The following is a 17,392-nucleotide window of genomic DNA, read 5'->3' as shown; positions in this document are numbered from 1 at the left end:
TCTTTCTCTCTGGAGGTGGATAGTCTGCTTCATCATTAGTCCTTTAGGATTGTCTTGGATCATTCTATTGCTGAAAATAGCTAGGTCATTCACAGTTCTTCATCCAACAATATTGCTGTCACTGTGCACAATATTCTCCTGGTTCTGTTTACTTCAGTATACATCAGTTTATATAACTCTTTCCAAGTTTTTCTGAAATCATCCTGCTTGCATAGACCAATTTCTTACACCATTTACCAAGATAAAGTCAAAATGGGGATAGAGCACTGGCCCTGGAGCCAGGAGGACCTGAGTTCAAGTCCAATCTCAGACACTTAACACCTACTAGCTGTGTAACCCTGGGCAAGTCACTTAACCCCAATTGCCTCACCCCCAAAAAAAAAAAGTCAAAATGGATATATTATCTAGATATAAAATCACATCATAAGAAAATTAGAAGACATGGAGCATATCACCTATTGTCATGAGGGTGGTGGTGGGAGGAATGTGGGGGTCCTTAGGTATTATTCAATAAAGAATTATACTTGGAGGCAGCTAGGTGGTACAGTAGATAAAGCACCAGCTCTGGATTCAGGAGGACCTGGGCTCAAATCCAGTCTCAGACACTTCACAATTACTAGTTATGTGACCCTGGGCAAGTCACTTAACCCTATTGCCCTGCCCCCCCCAAATTCTTTTAAAATTCAAAATAAATAAATAATTACACTCTTGCACATAGTCTAATTAGAATTAAAGTGGTCTGTTATTTGGCACTAGAGCAAGTGACCAAGGGGTAAGTCAAAGACTTCACCCCTAAGGTAGAAGAGCTTAGAAACATCTTCCTCCCAGAATAGAAGGAAGGTATGATTTGCTATGATATCTAAAATCTAATGAGTGGTCACCCCAAATTAGAAGCTTTAGCAAGAGTTTAGACTTTTAAATATTTATTAAGGTGCAATCAGAAGTTGGTGAGGAAAGAGAAAGAGGCCAAGACTCCTTTATCTATCTATCTAAGAGAACCAGCATCTCTCCTCCAGCCAAGCTGAGGTCTGGGGCCGAAAAGGACCTCGCCACTCCTTCCTCCTCCCAGATGCCTCCTGTCCAACAGGAAACAGGACCATCTACACACACATAGACACACACAGAGCTCCAAGCTAATTGTTTTGTTGTTGTTGTTGTTTTGTGTGTGTGTGTGTGTGTGTGTGTGTGTGTGTGTGAGGCAATTGGGGTTAAGTGACTTGCCCAAGGTCACACAGCTAGTAAGTGTTAAGTGTCTGAGTCCGGATTTGAACTCAGGTACTCCTGACTCCAGGGCCAGTGCTCTATCCACTGTGCCACCTAGCTGCCCCGCTCCAAGCTAATTGGCTGGTAATTTTGATTGACACAACTAACAGGCAGTTCTATAGATGTAAGTTCAGGATGCCGGGCAACTTCCAGACTCTAAAGTCACATGGTTTCTAAATCACAGGCTTTCTCCTCATGGTGGAGCTTCCCTGCAATATCTGTCCAGCAGGGGGTGTCATTCCAATTCTCACAGTGGCAAAAGCCTTTATAGAGATAGAGGGGGTGAACACCCAAAAATGGCAAGTTCCTTTTTGGGATGGGGTGGGGAAAGCCTAGATGTTGTCATATTCTTAAGAGTTAAGGGGGATTTTAAAAAAATGATGGTCCTTGAAAGAAGCAGGAAAGGGCCAATGGAGTAGGAGAAGTACTGGGGGAGGAGTGGGGCAGTGAATGAGCCTTACACTCATCAGAATTCTCTCTAAGACCTTAATCTCATCAGAGTTGGCTTAAGGAGGGAATAACATACACACTCAATTGGATGGAGTAATCCATGGAACCCTGCGGGAAAATAGGAGGGGAAGGGGATACTGAGGAAGGGGTGAAAGAAGGGAGGGCAGAGTGGGGGAGGGGGAAGTCAGAAGTAAAACACTTTTGAGGAGGGATAGGGTAAAAGAAGATAGAAAATAGAGTAAATATCATGGGGGAGGGAATGGGATGGAGGGAAACAGTTAACAATAGTAACTGTGAAAAAAATTTTGTCACAGAGGCAAGAGTGATGTGAGATGATGATGATTGTTTAATGAATGATTGAATGAAGATGAGAATTGATTGATGATGAGGACTGATTGATGATGATTAAATTGATGAAGATGGGGATTGATGATGGTGAGAAATGATTGGTGATGATTGATGATGATGATAAAACACGTGGTACTTACTTTCCTGGGCTATTGTGAGGAAAATTCTTTGTCAGGTATAAGGTACTATATAAATGTTATCTATTACTGTCGCAAGAATCAACCTCATGGGTTTATTGTAAGGAAATCTCTCTTTAAAGTATTATATAAATGTAGTTTACTATGAAAAGAATGATGAGCAGGATGCTATCAGAAGAACCTGGAAAGACCTACATGAGCTGATGCAACATGAAATGTACTGTATATAAAATAACAGCAATACTGTAAGATGATCTGCTGTGAATGAGTTGATTATTTTCAGCAATGTAAAGATTCAAGACAACTCTGAAGGTCTTGGGGAAAATGCAGTCCATCTACAGAGAGAGAACTGATGGTGTCTGAATATAGATTGAAGCATAATTTTTTTTGTTAGTTCCTTTATCTGAAGTTTTGTTTTTGTCTGTTTTCTTTCACAACCTGACTAATGTGGAAATGTTTTGCATGACTTCTCATGTATAGCTTATATTGAATTGCTTGAGTTCTTGGGGGAGGGGGAGGGGGAGGGGGAAGAGAATTTTGAACAAAAAGTCTTTAAAAATTTGATGTCAAAATTTGTATTTACATGTAATTTGGGAAATAAAATTCTAAAATAAAAAGAAAAGAAAAGAAAGAAAAGAAATGATGTTCCTGACCTTTGGAGTTATCTCTGTCTCCTAGCTCATGTCAGGTGGTATCCATGCCTAATTGACCTTCCTGCCCTATAATGTTATCTCCCCTTAATTCTTGGGTGTGTCAGTCCTGGTATCTAGTTGGTCAAGCTAAACTTTAATAGTCCCTTAATCCTGTTATCTGGTCACCTTTGGTTTTGCTTCTCACTGGAGAAACTTCTGATTTATTCTAAGCCCCAAGTCACTATCAAACTTATGGATAGGAGAAGAATTTATGAATAAACAAGAGACAAGAAATGGATAATTTTTACTACATTAAATTAAAAAGGGTTTGTACAAATAAAAACAATGTAGCCAAGATTAGAAGGAAAGCAGAAAATTGGGGAAAATCTTTATAGACAGTTTCTCAGATAAAGGCCTCATATTTCATATATATAAAGAACTTTGTCAAATTTATAGAAATATGAGTCATTCCCCAATTGATTAAGGCTGAAAGGATGTGAACAGGGAGTTTTCTGATTAAGAATCAAAACAATTTGCAATCATATGAAAAAATACACTAAATCATTATTGATTAGAGAAGTGTAAGTTAAAACAACTTTGAGATGTCATCTCATACCTATCAGATTGGCTAAAATGATAGAAAGGGAAAATGACAAATGTTGGAGGGGACATGGAAAAATTGGGATACTAATACACTGTTGGTAGAACTGATCCAACCATTTGGGAGATTAATCTGGAGTTATGCCCAAAGAGCATTACCACTGTTAAGTGTTTCCCAAGGTGATCATGGAAAAAGGAAAAGAACCTATATGTTCTAAAATATTTAAAGCAGCTCTCTTTGTGGTGGCAAAGAACTAGAAATTGAAGGGATGTCTGTCAATTGGGGAATGACTAAGTAAGTTGTGGTATATGGTTGTGATGGAATACTATTGTACTATGAGAAATGATGAGCAGACTGATTTTAGAAAAACCTGGAAAGATTTACATGAACTGATGCTGAGTGAAATGAGCAGAACCAAGAGAACATTATATATAGTAATAGCAATATTGTTCAAAGAACAACTGTGAATGACTGAATCATTCTGAATATTATAAATACTCAAATCAACTACAAAGGACCTATGAAGATGCTATCCACCTCCAGAGAAAGAACTGATAAATAGAAGTATGCATAGTATGGTTTTACATATATATGTAAAATATATCTTATTAAAAATATATATCTTATATTACATATATATGTATATGTGTGTGCATATGTATCAAATGGTGACCTTCTCTAGTACTGGATGGAAAGGGAGGGAGGGAGAGATAGTTTGAAATTTAAAATATAACAAAAATGATTTTTTTATTTAAATTTTATCCATTGGTGAAGCAGCGTGTGGTAGGAATCAGGAAAACCTAAGTTTATGTCTCGGCTATGTGACCTTGTCCAAATTACTCAACCTCTCAGTGCTGTCCAACACTAGAAGTTACAGAGTGGGCACTGACCTGCATTGTAGAGGGAGTTAGGAAACACTGGACATTCCCTACACCACCAAAATCTCATATTTGATCTGAAGTGAACATACTTTGTAAATACTTTTCCATGAACACACTTCTCACCAGCAGAATATGTTTCTGGAAAGCAAGAATATTTTTGTTCTCCTCTTGGTATCCCCAGATGCTACTGTTATGGGAATGAAGTGGGGCCCAAGAAACCTAAAGATCCCCCCCCCCAGCCCAAAAGAAAGAATCCTTGAACTCTCCCAGGGGAGGGGCAGCTCTGTCTCCCATCTCCAGAATGGGTGTTGCTGCTTAAGACCCTGATCATTGACATGCAAGATATGGATGGGTGTTCCATATCTTCTTCTTTTTTTTTTTTTTTGGTGAGGCAATTGGGGTTAAGTGACTTGCCCAGAATCACACAGCTAGTAAGTGTTAAGTGTCTGAAGTGGGATTTGAACTCAGGTACTCCTGAATCCAGGGCCAGTGCTTTATCCACTGAGCCATCTAGCTGCCCCTGCATATCTTCTTGATGCCCCATTATTCCTTTTCTTTTTCTTTTTCTTTTTTGGTGAGGCAGTTGGGGTTAAGTGACTTGCCCAGGGTCACACAGCTAGTAAGTGTTATGTGTCTGAGGCCGGATTTGAACTCAGGTCCTCCTGAATCCAAGACCAGTGCTCTATCCACTGTGCCACCTAGCTGCCCGATGCCCCATTATTCCAAAACTCCCCTCCCTGTTGTTACATTTCCCTCCCAGTTCTTTGTAATGCTCTTCCCTTTCTTTGTTTTGTAAAGATACAAAAGACCAGTCTTCTCTTATTCCAGAGGGACAGTCACCATGGTGATCCATTCCTGGCCATATATTCCTCTCCTAATAAATTCTCTTTTGATTTTACAAAATTTGTGGTGAGTCTCCAATTCTTTGGGTGAGTTAGCCCCCCAAACCAGGTCACAAGTCCCCCCCAAACACTACCATAGTTCTTGTTGGACTGAATGAAATGAAGGCTTCCGGTATGGAGACCCTGGCCTTTGCTCAGCTCCTGCCAGGCTTCAGCTGGCACAGATAGGAGAAGGCAGCCCAGCCCAAAGACACTGCCATCTCCCTCAGTGTTCTGCCCCATCTTGGTGGAAGGAAGGATGTAGCATTGATCACCTTCTGTTGGAGGGTACCCTGTTCTTCCCATTCAGTTTTCAGGGAACCCCATTAGCCACCCATCTCCTGATATCCCCTTCTCTAAAACTGTCCACAGAAGATTGAAATCCAGGAGCCAAAGCTTCCCATTATCCATGGAAGGCCCCAGGGATCTAGCTGTAGAGTCAGGAGATCCCAAAGAGAACATTTGCACACACACACACACACACACACACACACACACACACATACACACACGCAGCCGCCGCCACCACCTCTAATGATCATATCTTCTCTCTCTCTCTTTTTTTTTTTTTAATAATTTTATTTGCTTGATGAAATGGTAAATGCTGGGTCTAGGGCTGCTAGGGACAAGAAGGACCACAGATAGACAAACAGACAGACATGCCCTGGGTCAGAAGAAAGAGGGAAAGGGATTCCCCATTAATGGAGGAAACAAATTTTGAGCTAGGAAAAACTTTAAAAGACCAACTGAGTCCTTTGCCATCCATGTTAACTGTTGGAGAAAAGGAGACTCTGAGTGTGAAAATTGCTCACTCAAGAGCCTAAAGCTCCTCTGGGATTTGTAGTTCCAAAAGTCTCCATCATTGATCTCCCCCCAACTCTGCTCTCCTCTTCACTGCATCTCCTATGAGGGGGTTGAGGCCCCAACCCTTTATTGGGCCCTTTCAGAGGGACTAAGACAGCCACAGGCCCAGCCCTCACTTTGGGGAGCAGCCCCCTCCTCCTTCCAGCTTCCTAGGCTACACTTTCACTGGGACCTCCTCAACACCTCACCCACCCTCCATGCAGCACCACTGTCACCCCTCAAGCAAATCTGGAATTCCCCAAGACTGCCCCTACCAGTCCCGGGCCTCCACACACAACCAGACAATCCGGTCCAAACCAAGAGACCCAGTGATTGAGGGGACAAGGGTGCCAGGCACAGACAGGGAGAGGGAAAGAGGAGGAGGGCACTCAGGGCACAGGCAGGAAAGAAATTGAGGGCATCATCCATAAGAGCCAAAGGGGCTCTTCTTCCAGCACTTCCAGCTCCAGGTGAAGTGATTTCTGAATTGGGGAATTGGAAAAAGAAAACTAGGCCTCAGACCCCAGCTCCCTGACCAGCACCCAGACAGAAGGCTCTGCTGAAATGCTGTGGCTCCCCATTATCCCCAGGCTCAAATTCCAAACTCTTAGCCTGAAGTTCCAAGGGAGATCTCTGGCCCCACCCTCCTTCTCCTCCAACCTGTTCTCCCTTCTCCCCTTCATTCCCACAAAACTCATTCCTATCTGAAGCTTTGTCCACTGGGTGTCCTGAATTGTCTAACTCAGGTGCCGCCTCCTCCAGGAAGCCCTCCTTGTCCTGCCCCTGCCACCTCCAAGCAACCACTACAGGCCTCAGGACTTGCTTTGTGCCCATGGCCCAGTCCTCCTGGCTGAGGGAACATACCTTGATGAATGGGTAGCCTGTTAGCATGAGGCATCATCACTTTTTCTGCTGTCCTCCCTGAGGGCTGGGCTCAGCAGGGCCCTCATCTCCATCTGCCTCAGTGCTCTGTCCCATCTTGGTGATGTGCCGAAGAAAGGATGTGGCATTGATTGCCCTCTGGATTGTGGGAGAGTGGCTATCAGTCCTAGTTTTGCCCTTGTCCTTCTTCCCAATCTATCTCAGGGTAACCCCATCACTCACCTTTCCCCAGGTCCTTTCCACCCCCAAATCCATCCAGAAGGCAAATCTTTCCATCACCCCAATGGGTCCATTGTCACCACTAAAGAGGGGGAGCCTAAGAGTTGGGTCTGGGGCCATTCATCTCTTCAAAGAAGTCCTTATCACCTCTGGCCTCCCATCTTACCTTCCAGTGGGTCCGGGCAAAGTTCTTCTGGATCTGCTCACTTACAGAACTGAGAATGTTCTTGTCCAGGGCTGTGTCCCCAGAGATCCTAGAGATGGGAAGGGGAATTCAGAGGGTCAGGAGGTGAAGGGGGAAGAGGGGACACCCATCTACCCCCTATCAAAGGTGCTTACCAAAGATGCTGCAGAGCTTGCTCGCAGCTGAACCGCCTCTCAGGGTCTCTTTCCAACAGGTGCCGAATAAAATCTTTGGCTGGGAGTTAGGAAGCTCCCAGTTAGGGAGGGCCTCCCTGTCAATAGTGGCCTCCTACATCACCCCCACCCTCAAGAAGGCCCCAGGACTCTATCCTCCCAGGGCCAGGAGTTGCTGCAAACTCACCCGAGTCAGAGATGTCATCCCAATATGGGGAGTCAAACTCATAGTTGGCTTTCAGGATCTGACTGAAGAGCTCCGAGTCATTCTCATCATAGAAGGGGGGGTAGCCGCACAGACTGGGGGGACCATGAGGATAGACCAATGCAAGGCAGGAGAAATACCAGAGAGGACATTAAGAAACAAATGATAGAGAGCAAGAGCATGTGCACACGAGAGAGAGAGAGAGAGAGAGAGAGAGAGAGAGAGAGAGAGAGAGAGAAGCAAAAGAAAGAGGAGAAAGAAAGAAAATGGGGGAAGAGAGAAAGAAAGAGAAGGAGAAAAAGAAAGGGAGAGGAAAAAAGAGAGAGGAGAGAAAGGAAGAGAGGGAGGGAAGGAGAGAGAGGGGGAGGGAAGGAGAAAGAAAGAGAGAGACACAGAGAGAGAGAGAAAGGGAGAACAGTGGGAGAAGCAAAGCCATCAGCCTGTTCAGGGTCCCACCTCCCAACCCTCTAAGTTTTGATCCATCCCCAGGCCTAAACTTGGCTCCCAGTTCCCCCCCTTTTAAAGGGTTAGGGTTAGTTATCTTAGGGTCCCCTCTCCACCCCCTGGAAGGGGCCTCCAAGCTCAGGGGTAGACAGAGCTAGAACAAGCAGATACCCATTTCTAGTAACTCACAGGATATAGGAGATGACCCCCAGGGCCCAGACATCTACAGCTTTCCCATAGGGCTTCTGTTCCAGGAGCTCAGGGGCTGGGAGCCAGGTACCCAGACACAGAGACGTAGAGAAAGACAGAGAGACAGACAGATGGACACACACACACACATACACACACAGCCGGAAGCACACAGAGACACAGGTATATAGGGCTCAAGAGGCAGAAAACGCAGTCCCCCTGGGCACCACCCTCTGCCAGCCTAGCCCACAGCAGAGAGCACCGTGTGTATGTGTGTGTGTGTGTGTGTGTGTGTGTGTGTGTGTGTGTGTGTAGCCACGTGCCTGCAAGAAGCTGTGCATTTGTATCCCTTTCTTAAAGTACCATCCCCATCCAACAAGCCACCGGGGGCACCCACCATGTCATCTGATACCACCGCCCTCCAATGCCCATAGGCGTTGGCCCTCACCGACATAGCCTGGGGTCCCACAGGCAGTGCCCAGTACATTGCCTTCCTGGATCTTGGACAGGCCAAAGTCAGAGATCATAATCTTCGAATCCTCAAAGGGGGTGGCATACAGGAGATTCTCAGGCTAGAGAGAGAGCACAGATCAGGAGAAGTTGGAGGAGCCCTAACCCTGGGCTGGCATTGAAATCTCCAAGGTCCAGGGCTCCCAGCTAGGCCCCTGGGAGGCTCCCAAGGAGTGGAGACAGGGCTGGACCAATCAGTGGCCGGAGGGGCCTCTGTTTGGCTACAAAGGGCGAGTTTGGCCCTGGGGGAAAAAGAACAAAGACTAAGCAGCTACCTTTAGGTCCCGGTGCACAATATCCAGGCTGTGCAGGTAGGAGACAGCTCCCAAGACCTGACCCACCAGGTGGCTGGCGTCCTTCTCTGTGTACGAGCCTCGTTCCATGATCCGTTCGAACAGCTCCCCCCCTGTCACCCTGGGGAGAAGGGGGCAGAGGAATTTACACTACTCTCCCCTTCCCTAGGCAGCGGCCCAACCCCCCTCCCTCCAATAGAATCGAAGCTACTTCGAGGCAAAGCTTGTTCTGTTTGTGCATCTGACACACAGGAAATTCTCTGTCAAGGCTGGTGGAATTGGGCCCCCTCCCCACCCCCTTCAGTGCCCCATGCCCCTCACAGTTCCATGGCCAGGTAGAGATGGGAGCTGCTCTCATGGACGTCTTCAAGAGCCACAATGTTGGGGTGACTGACCCTGGAATGGCAGCAAGGGTTTGCTATGAGGGGGGCTGCAGGGAGATGAGGGGACCGGGGCTGGGGAAGATGGAGAAGGGGTCAGGGAGGAGGAGCATACCAAGACCCACCGAGATCACTGAGACACTGAGACACACAGCTGTACACAAGCCCAGGGGGGCACACACACACATACATGCACACAGACCCCAAATCACCATTCAGTGAGATGCTACCAAGTGCCTACCATGCACTATGCTAGGCTTTGGGGTCTCAAAAACAAACCCATTATTTGTGTATCTTTCCCAGATAAATAAATATACACAGGGCAGAATTATTAAGTAGACTGCCCCTTCTCCTTGATGAGCCCAGAGTCATCAGATCATAGATTTAAAGCTGGAACGGGCATTAGAATTCATCTAGACTTCATCCCTTCACTTTAACAGACAAGGAAACAGGCCCAGTAGAAGGGAAAGGACTTGTCCAAGGTCACCCATATGGGAAGTGACAAAAGCAGAATTTGAACCTAGGTCCACTGACTCCCTAAACAGTGCTCTTTCCACTTTCTGTGCTGCTCTATTCCCTGGTCCCCACTTCCCCCACATAACCTGCTCTTAGAAAAGGGCATGAGATGCCACTGGTTGATGGGGCCTAAGGCTTAACCTCTACAAAGGAACTGTTGCATCTTAACAAGGGACAGCTTTTCACCAAAGGAATGAATATCTAATGGTAATATTTCAGGCATCAGCTCCCACAGCCTTGACTATAATTTCTATGTAGATGACTGTCACCAACTGCCTGCTAGACATTTCTACTTGGACATCACATAAGCACCTCAAACTCAATATGTCCCAAATGGAATTCATTCTCTTCCCCCACAAATCTACCCCTATTTCTTTTTTTTTCTTTCTTGGTGAGGCAATGGGAGTTAAGTGACTTGCCCAGGGTCACACAGCTAGTAAGTGTCAAGTGTCTGAGGCCAGATTTGAACTCAGGTCCTCCTGAATCCAGGACTGGCTCTCTATCCACTGCACCACCTAGCTGCCCCCACCCCTATTTCTATCTGGGGCACCATCATCCTTCTAGTCACCCAGGTTCAAAACCTTATGGGCGTCCTCCACTCAGTCGTTTTTTAGTCATGTCCCACTTTTCATGACGCCATCTGGGATTTTCTTGTCAGAGATACTGAAGTGGTTTGCCATTTCCTACTCCACCTCATTTTACAGATGAGAAAATAGGCAAACAGAGTCAAGTGACTTGCTTAGGGTAACAAGTGTCTGAGGCTGGATTTGAGCTCAGAAAGTTAAGTCTTCCTGACTCAGGCCCCAACACTCTATCAGGCCCTAGACTAGTCTACCTCCCGCCTAGATTATTGCCACAGCCTTTTAATTGGCTTCCCTGCATCTAGTCTCACCCCTTTGCAACTCATGCTCCACATAGCTGGCCCAAGTGATATTCCTAACACATAGGCCATGCCACTTCTCCTGCTCCAGAAACCCTAATGGTTGCTTATTGCTTTGATGAGGAAATGCAAACTCTTTGGTTTGGCCCTTCATGATCTAGCTCCTACCAACCCTCTCCAGGCTTATTGAACATTAGTCTCATTGAGACATGCTCTTTTTGAAAAGAAAAAAAAAGAAAGAAAAAGTGCAGTGGATAAAGCACTGGCCCTGGAGTCAGGAGGACCTGAGTTAAAATTCGTCCTCAGATACTTGACACTTACTAGCTGTGTGACCCTGGACAAGTCACTTAACCCCAATTGCCTCACTAAAAAAAAAAAAAGAAAAGAGACATGCTCTTTTCCAGCCAAATCAAAATGTGCTCTGCCTATTCTTAAGGCCAATCCCAAACAGGGGTGCAAAGTTAGACATTGCACACACATATCACATATTTGTGCATATCAGTGTGTGGTGGGGAAAGGGGAAAGACTGATCAAGGGGAATTCTCTGCTCAACTCCATGAGCCCACATGGCAAGGAGCCTTTGTGAGGACTCTGTGTCTTCCTACAGAGGATGTGAACAGGGCTGGGGGCTGGGGACTGGGGGGCCCCTTTGGGAACACTGCAGGTGAGACCCTCTTCTGAAATCTCTTCACCTGCAGAGAAATTGATCAGTTGCTGGATGAGAGATGAATTATGGAGCTCCACCAAAACCAATCTCTTCATTCTCAGCGTGGTCATCAGATCCTGGGATCTCAACTGTGGAGCTTGCCAAGAAACGGAGGCCCAGGGAGAGGAGATGGCTTGTCCCAGTCACACAGTTATTGGGATAGCTACTGAAGATGTGCCCCACTCTATTAAGGGTCCTAGACAGAGGCCAGCCCCACCCCCCAAGGCTGTAAACTCAGTGTACCAACCCTGAATACACAGAGATCCATCTCAGGCCTCCTTGGCAGGAAGACCAGAAGCCAGGAAATATTTGACCTAGGCAGAAAATAACCAGTCCCCAGGAGAAATAGGCTAAACCCTCCTCTCATTTCCCACCCCCCCTCCCCTTCCTTTTTTCCTCCTCCTCTGCTTACCCCACCTTCTCCTCTTCCCTCCCTCCTCCTATCCCTCTCTTTTCTTCTCCCTCCCCTACTTTCCTTTCTCAGTATTAGACAGCATGCACACACACACACACACACACACACACACACACACAGAATATGACACACTCAACATCGCAGAGACACAAGAAATGCACAGCCACAGCAAGCAGGGTGTTGGGGGCCTATTGGGAGAACAGTGAAAATCTTCCACTCCCTCCCCCTCCATCCCACCACCCAAGTGAGGACCCTGCCAGGTATACCCCATCATCCCCTTATCCTGCCACCTCCTTACTTCTTAAGAACAGCGATCTCATTCTCGACAGCCACCTCCTTTCCCCTCAGAGCCTTCTTCGGGATACACTTGAGAGCCACAAGTCTTTTGGAGCATAGATTCTGGGCCAGAAACACCTCAGAGAATGCTCCCCTGTGTAGAAAGAAGGGTCCTGGAGGTATGGGGCTGACAGTGAGGTAGTGCTTACACCTCTAGGGGATCACTGACAGGCTACTAGGCCTGCTGAGGGCACTCATAACTCAGGGATACCAACACCCTGGCCTAATATAATTGAAAGGAACTAAGTCCAAATCTCACCTCTGCTACCTGTCCCTTCCCCTCACTGGGCCTGAGTTCCCTACTCTGTCAAATGAGGGAGGTTGGACTAGTTGGCCTCTAAGGTCCCTACCATCTCTAGATTTAGGTGGGAACCTATGTGTGGCTCTGAGTAAGTAATTTCCTCTCAGTGAGCCTCAGTTTCCACCCTTGTAATAGGAAGGGATTAGATTAGATTAGATTATCTTTAAGGTACCTCTTGGTTCTAGCTAGTACTAGCTAGGAACCCAAATACTCCTGACTTCACCAGGGCACAATCCCCCATTAGTTGAGAGCATCTAATACCAGAGTATCCAAAACAAAGACAGAGAGGTATCGGAAGGGCCCCAGTTACAGAAAACTGGGAGCCCGGGCCCTCACCTTCTCTCCACCCAAAGTAGGCCATGCCTCTGGTGCAAAGAGAGATTGAGAAGGGCCTTAAGACAGACTCAGAGAAACAGGAGATTTTGAGGGGCACTGTGGAAATGTCTGTGGAGGGAGGCCGAACATTTGTCCAGAGGTTGGACCAAGGTAGTCGCCCCACCCCCGCCCCCACCCTCTGTCACTCACGCCCCAAGTTTCTCTCTGATGTCATAGATTTTGCCAATATCCTCGGTCCTCTTCTTCCAATCTGAGCCCAACAGCATGTCTGGGAGAATAGAGGGGCTGAGCTGGCCTGAGGGCAGAATGTGGAGGAGAATTAGGATTAGAAGAGCACATCCCAGCTAATTTCCCTTCAGAAGGTTCAGGGAGCCCCCTGACCCCATAAATCCCAGCCCCCCAAGGGAGGACCCCTTCAGGAGGAGGCCAGCCCCCCTGGGGGGAGGGTGCATTCGGTGCTGGGAGACAAGATGCCCGAGTCTGGACAGAGGCAGGGCAGGGAAAACTACATGTCCAGTGTCTGATGTTGCCACAACATCTACACAACACACACACACACACACATGCGAGAATGCGCATGGGTGCGCACACACTGCAAAAATGAGAGGCTGGCTCCTTTCCAGCTTGAACATTGTATGATTCGGTGGTGCCATCCTCAAACATGCATCCAGACAGCACGGTACATGCAACATACACAAAACAGAAACCACAGTATCCAACCCAGCCCCAATCTACCACCCCCAGAAGTCCTCCGCTAAATACTCACACACACACACACACACACACACACACACACACACACACACGCCCAGTCTCCAGACTGCTCCAATAGCAGAAGGCATACATACCATCAGTGCTGTGCCCTACCCTGCCCCACCCCCACCCTCTCCAAACACACACACACACACACACACACACACACACCTACCTCAATTTCAATTCTGGGTCAGGAGGTTCCTTAGAACCAGGACAGCACCCTTGCCCCACTCTGCTCCTGCTTGGAATCCCAGGGGAGAGAGGGAGCCCACAGAGATTCGGGAAGCAGGGGAGGGGGAAGGGAAGGAAGAGTGTGTGTGTGTGTGTGTGTGTGTGTGTGTGTGTGTGTGTGTAGAGGTCTGCCAGTCTGCCTGACCACCTGCAGCTCTGCGGGGAGAGACCACTAGGTCTTGTGGGTGACCAGAGATTGCGCTGACTACAGTTTGCCTGTATCTCTTGAGCATCCAGGTGTGTCTGCATTGAAGGGGGAGGGGGGAAAGGGTGGGAAGAAGGGGATTGGCCGTCAGGTGTATCTGTGTGGCGCTCCAGTGCCTCTGTATACCTGTTCCCCCTTGGTGTGATGTGTGTGTGTATGTGTGGTGTGTGTATCTATCGTGACTGGGGGGGGGACGGTGGGGGGGAGGGAGGGGGGGGGAGAAGCCTTACCTTTCTCCAGCAACTTTCCCTCCAGCCTTGCTGTTCTCTCCCAGCCCAAGCCTTCTCCTCCCTCCTCATTCACCCCCTCCTTTTCCCTCCCTTCCCCCTGCCCATCCCTGCCTGCCTCCCCACTCTCCCTCCCTCTCTTCCTCCCTCCCTCCCTTCCTCCCTCCACTTCTCCTTGTAAGGACATCTAGAGAATCCTCCCAGGAGCCTACATCGCTATAGAGAGGGAGCCCCCAAGCTCTCAGGGTGGGTGGGAAAAGGGAGAGGAGGCAGGCCTAGCTTCTAAGGGATGCCCCTGCCCACCTCCCAGAGAGCCAGGGTGGGGCTAGGGGAGGATGGTTGCTGGGATTCAGGCTCCCCCCAAGCCAGAGAGGGGACCCCATGGAGTAAATGCTAACCCAGCGTCCTAGCCACCTCTCCCAGGCACGGTCCAGACAGAACCAGCTGCACAGAGACAGAGGGAAAAGGAGACATGAAGGCATGCCTGGGGAGAGGTGCAAAGATGGAGCCTGAGAAAACCAGAGGCAGAAACAATCGAGAATGTAGAGCGGAGACCTCCAGACAAAGGAAGAAAAAAGGAAAGAAAAGTAGCCCACACCCCCAGCCCCCTCCCATTGGGGCTCTTTATCTGGCAGGGGGGATTTTAATGGTGCTGGGGACTGGTGAGAAAGAAGGTCTGGCAAGTACATTAGAGGATGCAAGGAGGGGCAGGAGAGGACTGTGGGGGTTGATCCAGGTCAGGGGAGATGGTAGTTGCCTAGAGAAATGAGACTCTATCGGAGAATCCAGATAAATTGCCCAATTTCTCCAGGCAATACAGAACGGCCCAGCTACCATATTGGCTCAGAATTGAGGCTTCTCCAAGGAGGAGGAGCCAGGTTTCTCCTGCAGCTAGGCCTACACTGCCCTGACATTTCCAAACCAGCAAAGGGGATCTTGGATGGGTGGGTGAGGATTGAAAATTCCACAAAACCTCCCCCAGAAGAAAAGTCAAGGACAGGGGAGCGTTCACTGGAATGCTTTTGCTTTTTGACCCATACTGTCAAGAATGTCTGGCACATAGTAGTCACTTAATAAATATTTATTGATGGCCCCATTGGATCTGCCTTTAAGCCTGTCAAGCTTTCAGGAGAGGGACAAATCTACATGGGTTGAGAATCTTCCTAAAGCAAGACCTTGATCCAAAATATTACATGGCTCCCTATTCTAAATGGGATACTCTAATACTCCAGATAGTACCTGACCCGACAAGCGCAAGATACTATGCTTTTAATGTTACTGAAAAATGACATTAGCTTTTAAATTATTTCTTTGGTTTGTATCCCATCATCTTACACAGAGTAGATGCTAACTAAATGCTTATAGTTCTGAGGTTCTGCTTGATATCCATCAGATTGGCAAATTGACCCCCGCCCCAAAATGGAAAATGACAAATGCTGGAGGGTCTGTGGGAAAACAAACTGCTGTAGTACACTGTTGGTGGAACTGAGAACTGGTCCAGCTATTTTGGAAAACACTTTAAAACTATGCCCAAAATGTTATTAAATTGTGATCTAGGAATACTAGGCTTATATATCAAAGAGATCAAAGGAAGAGGGAAAGGATTTACATGTACAAAAATATTTATAGCAGCTCTTTTGGTGGTTGCAAAGAATTGGAAACCAAGGAGGTACCCATCAATCAGGGAAAAGCTAAACAAATTATGGCATATCAATGTGATGGAATACTGCTGTGCTGTAAAAAAAAAAAAAAGATGAAAGGGACAGTTTCAAAGAAACCTGGGAAGACATATGAACTGATGCAGTGTGAGTTGAACAGAATCAGGAGAACAATTTATACAGTAGCAACATTGTAAAGACAAAAAAGTTAGAAAGATTTAAGTCTGATCACCATAATGAACAATCATCATGATTCCAGGGATCATGATAAAATATGTTACCTACCTCTTGATTTTTTTTGTTTGTTTTTTGCGAGACAATGGGGGTTAAGTGACTTGCACAGGGTCACACAGCTAGTGTCAAGTGTCTGAGGCTGGATTTGAACTCAGGTATTCCTGAATCCAGGGCCGGTGCTTTATCCACTGTGCCACCTAGCTGCCCCTACCTACCTCTTGATAGAAAGGTAAAAGAATCAAGAGGCAAAATGAGTCACATTTTTGTACATGGACAGTGGGGGAATTTGTTTTGCTTCACTGAAATTCCTTTATTAGAGCATAACATTTTATCATTCCATCTTTTCCTCTGCCTTACAACCCTTTTCTTAGGGGTAGCTAGGTGGTACAGTGGATAGAGCACCAGCCCTGGAGTCAGGAGGACCTGAGTTCAAATTTGACCTCAGACACTACCTGTGTGACCCTGGGCAAGTCACTTAACCCCAATTGCCTCACAAAAAAACAAACAACCCTTTACTTTGTCCTTTTATCTCTTGGTTCTTTCCCAGGCCAACACCTCTGCACTGACTACATACACTCTTTTCCCTTCCCTATCTCAACCAAATCAACTCTACCCTATGCTCCACATTGAATTCCTTGCTTCTTTATCCTATACTGATCATGCCTTGCCAAGCACCAACTTTGAATTACTCCCACCATCCACTGCCTCTATGTCTATTCACATGTTATTGAATGGAGATGGAGAAAATCACAAAACTGGGTCCCCTACAAGTTTATGCTACATAATGTCAACTGTTCCCCCACTGCAGCAAAGCAATCCTTTTATACCTGCCTAAATCGATTCACTATTCCACACACAATAGTGGCTATTCAAAACTTTTACATCTTTTTTTAGTGAGGCAATTGGGGTTAAGTGACTTGCCCAGGGTCACACAGCTAGTTAAGTATTAAGTGTCTGAGGCCAGATTTGAACTCAGGTACTCCTGACTCCAGGGCTGGTGCTTTATCCACTGTGCCACCTAGCTGCCCCTAAAACTTTTACATCTTGAAGCCTTCCACGGCTCCCCCATCCCCCTC

At 46.9% G+C, this 17,392-nt stretch overlaps 1 protein-coding gene across 3 annotated transcripts; it reads right to left on the bottom strand.

Moving 5' to 3' along the window:
- Positions 1 to 5,765: 5,765 nt before the first annotated feature.
- PNCK (pregnancy up-regulated nonubiquitous CaM kinase) lies at positions 5,766 to 14,518 on the bottom strand. Of its 3 annotated transcripts, none has more exons than XM_043974956.1 (13): positions 14,428 to 14,513; positions 13,934 to 13,999; positions 13,195 to 13,300; positions 12,331 to 12,462; positions 9,457 to 9,531; positions 9,118 to 9,256; positions 8,781 to 8,904; positions 8,333 to 8,408; positions 7,682 to 7,794; positions 7,477 to 7,555; positions 7,304 to 7,391; positions 6,901 to 7,056; positions 5,766 to 6,518 (listed from the first exon to the last, which is right to left on the bottom strand). In XM_043974956.1, the coding sequence occupies exons 3-12, from the start codon at positions 13,269 to 13,271 to the stop codon at positions 6,937 to 6,939; spliced, it is 1,023 nt and encodes a 340-aa protein (XP_043830891.1). In that variant the 5' UTR covers positions 13,272 to 13,300; positions 13,934 to 13,999; positions 14,428 to 14,513; the 3' UTR covers positions 5,766 to 6,518; positions 6,901 to 6,936. The 3 variants fall into 3 exon arrangements, with proteins under 3 accessions (XP_043830891.1, XP_043830890.1, XP_043830889.1); XM_043974955.1 differs by having other exon boundaries at positions 13,934 to 14,002; positions 14,428 to 14,510; XM_043974954.1 differs by lacking the exon at positions 13,934 to 13,999 and having other exon boundaries at positions 14,428 to 14,518.
- Positions 14,519 to 17,392: the final 2,874 nt, after the last annotated feature.

This window comes from Dromiciops gliroides, chromosome X, assembly GCF_019393635.1.
Source record: "Dromiciops gliroides isolate mDroGli1 chromosome X, mDroGli1.pri, whole genome shotgun sequence".
NCBI classification, from domain to species: domain Eukaryota; kingdom Metazoa; phylum Chordata; class Mammalia; order Microbiotheria; family Microbiotheriidae; genus Dromiciops; species Dromiciops gliroides.
Note: the sequence above shows the minus strand (reverse complement) of the source record. Positions and strands in the feature narration are given on the sequence as shown.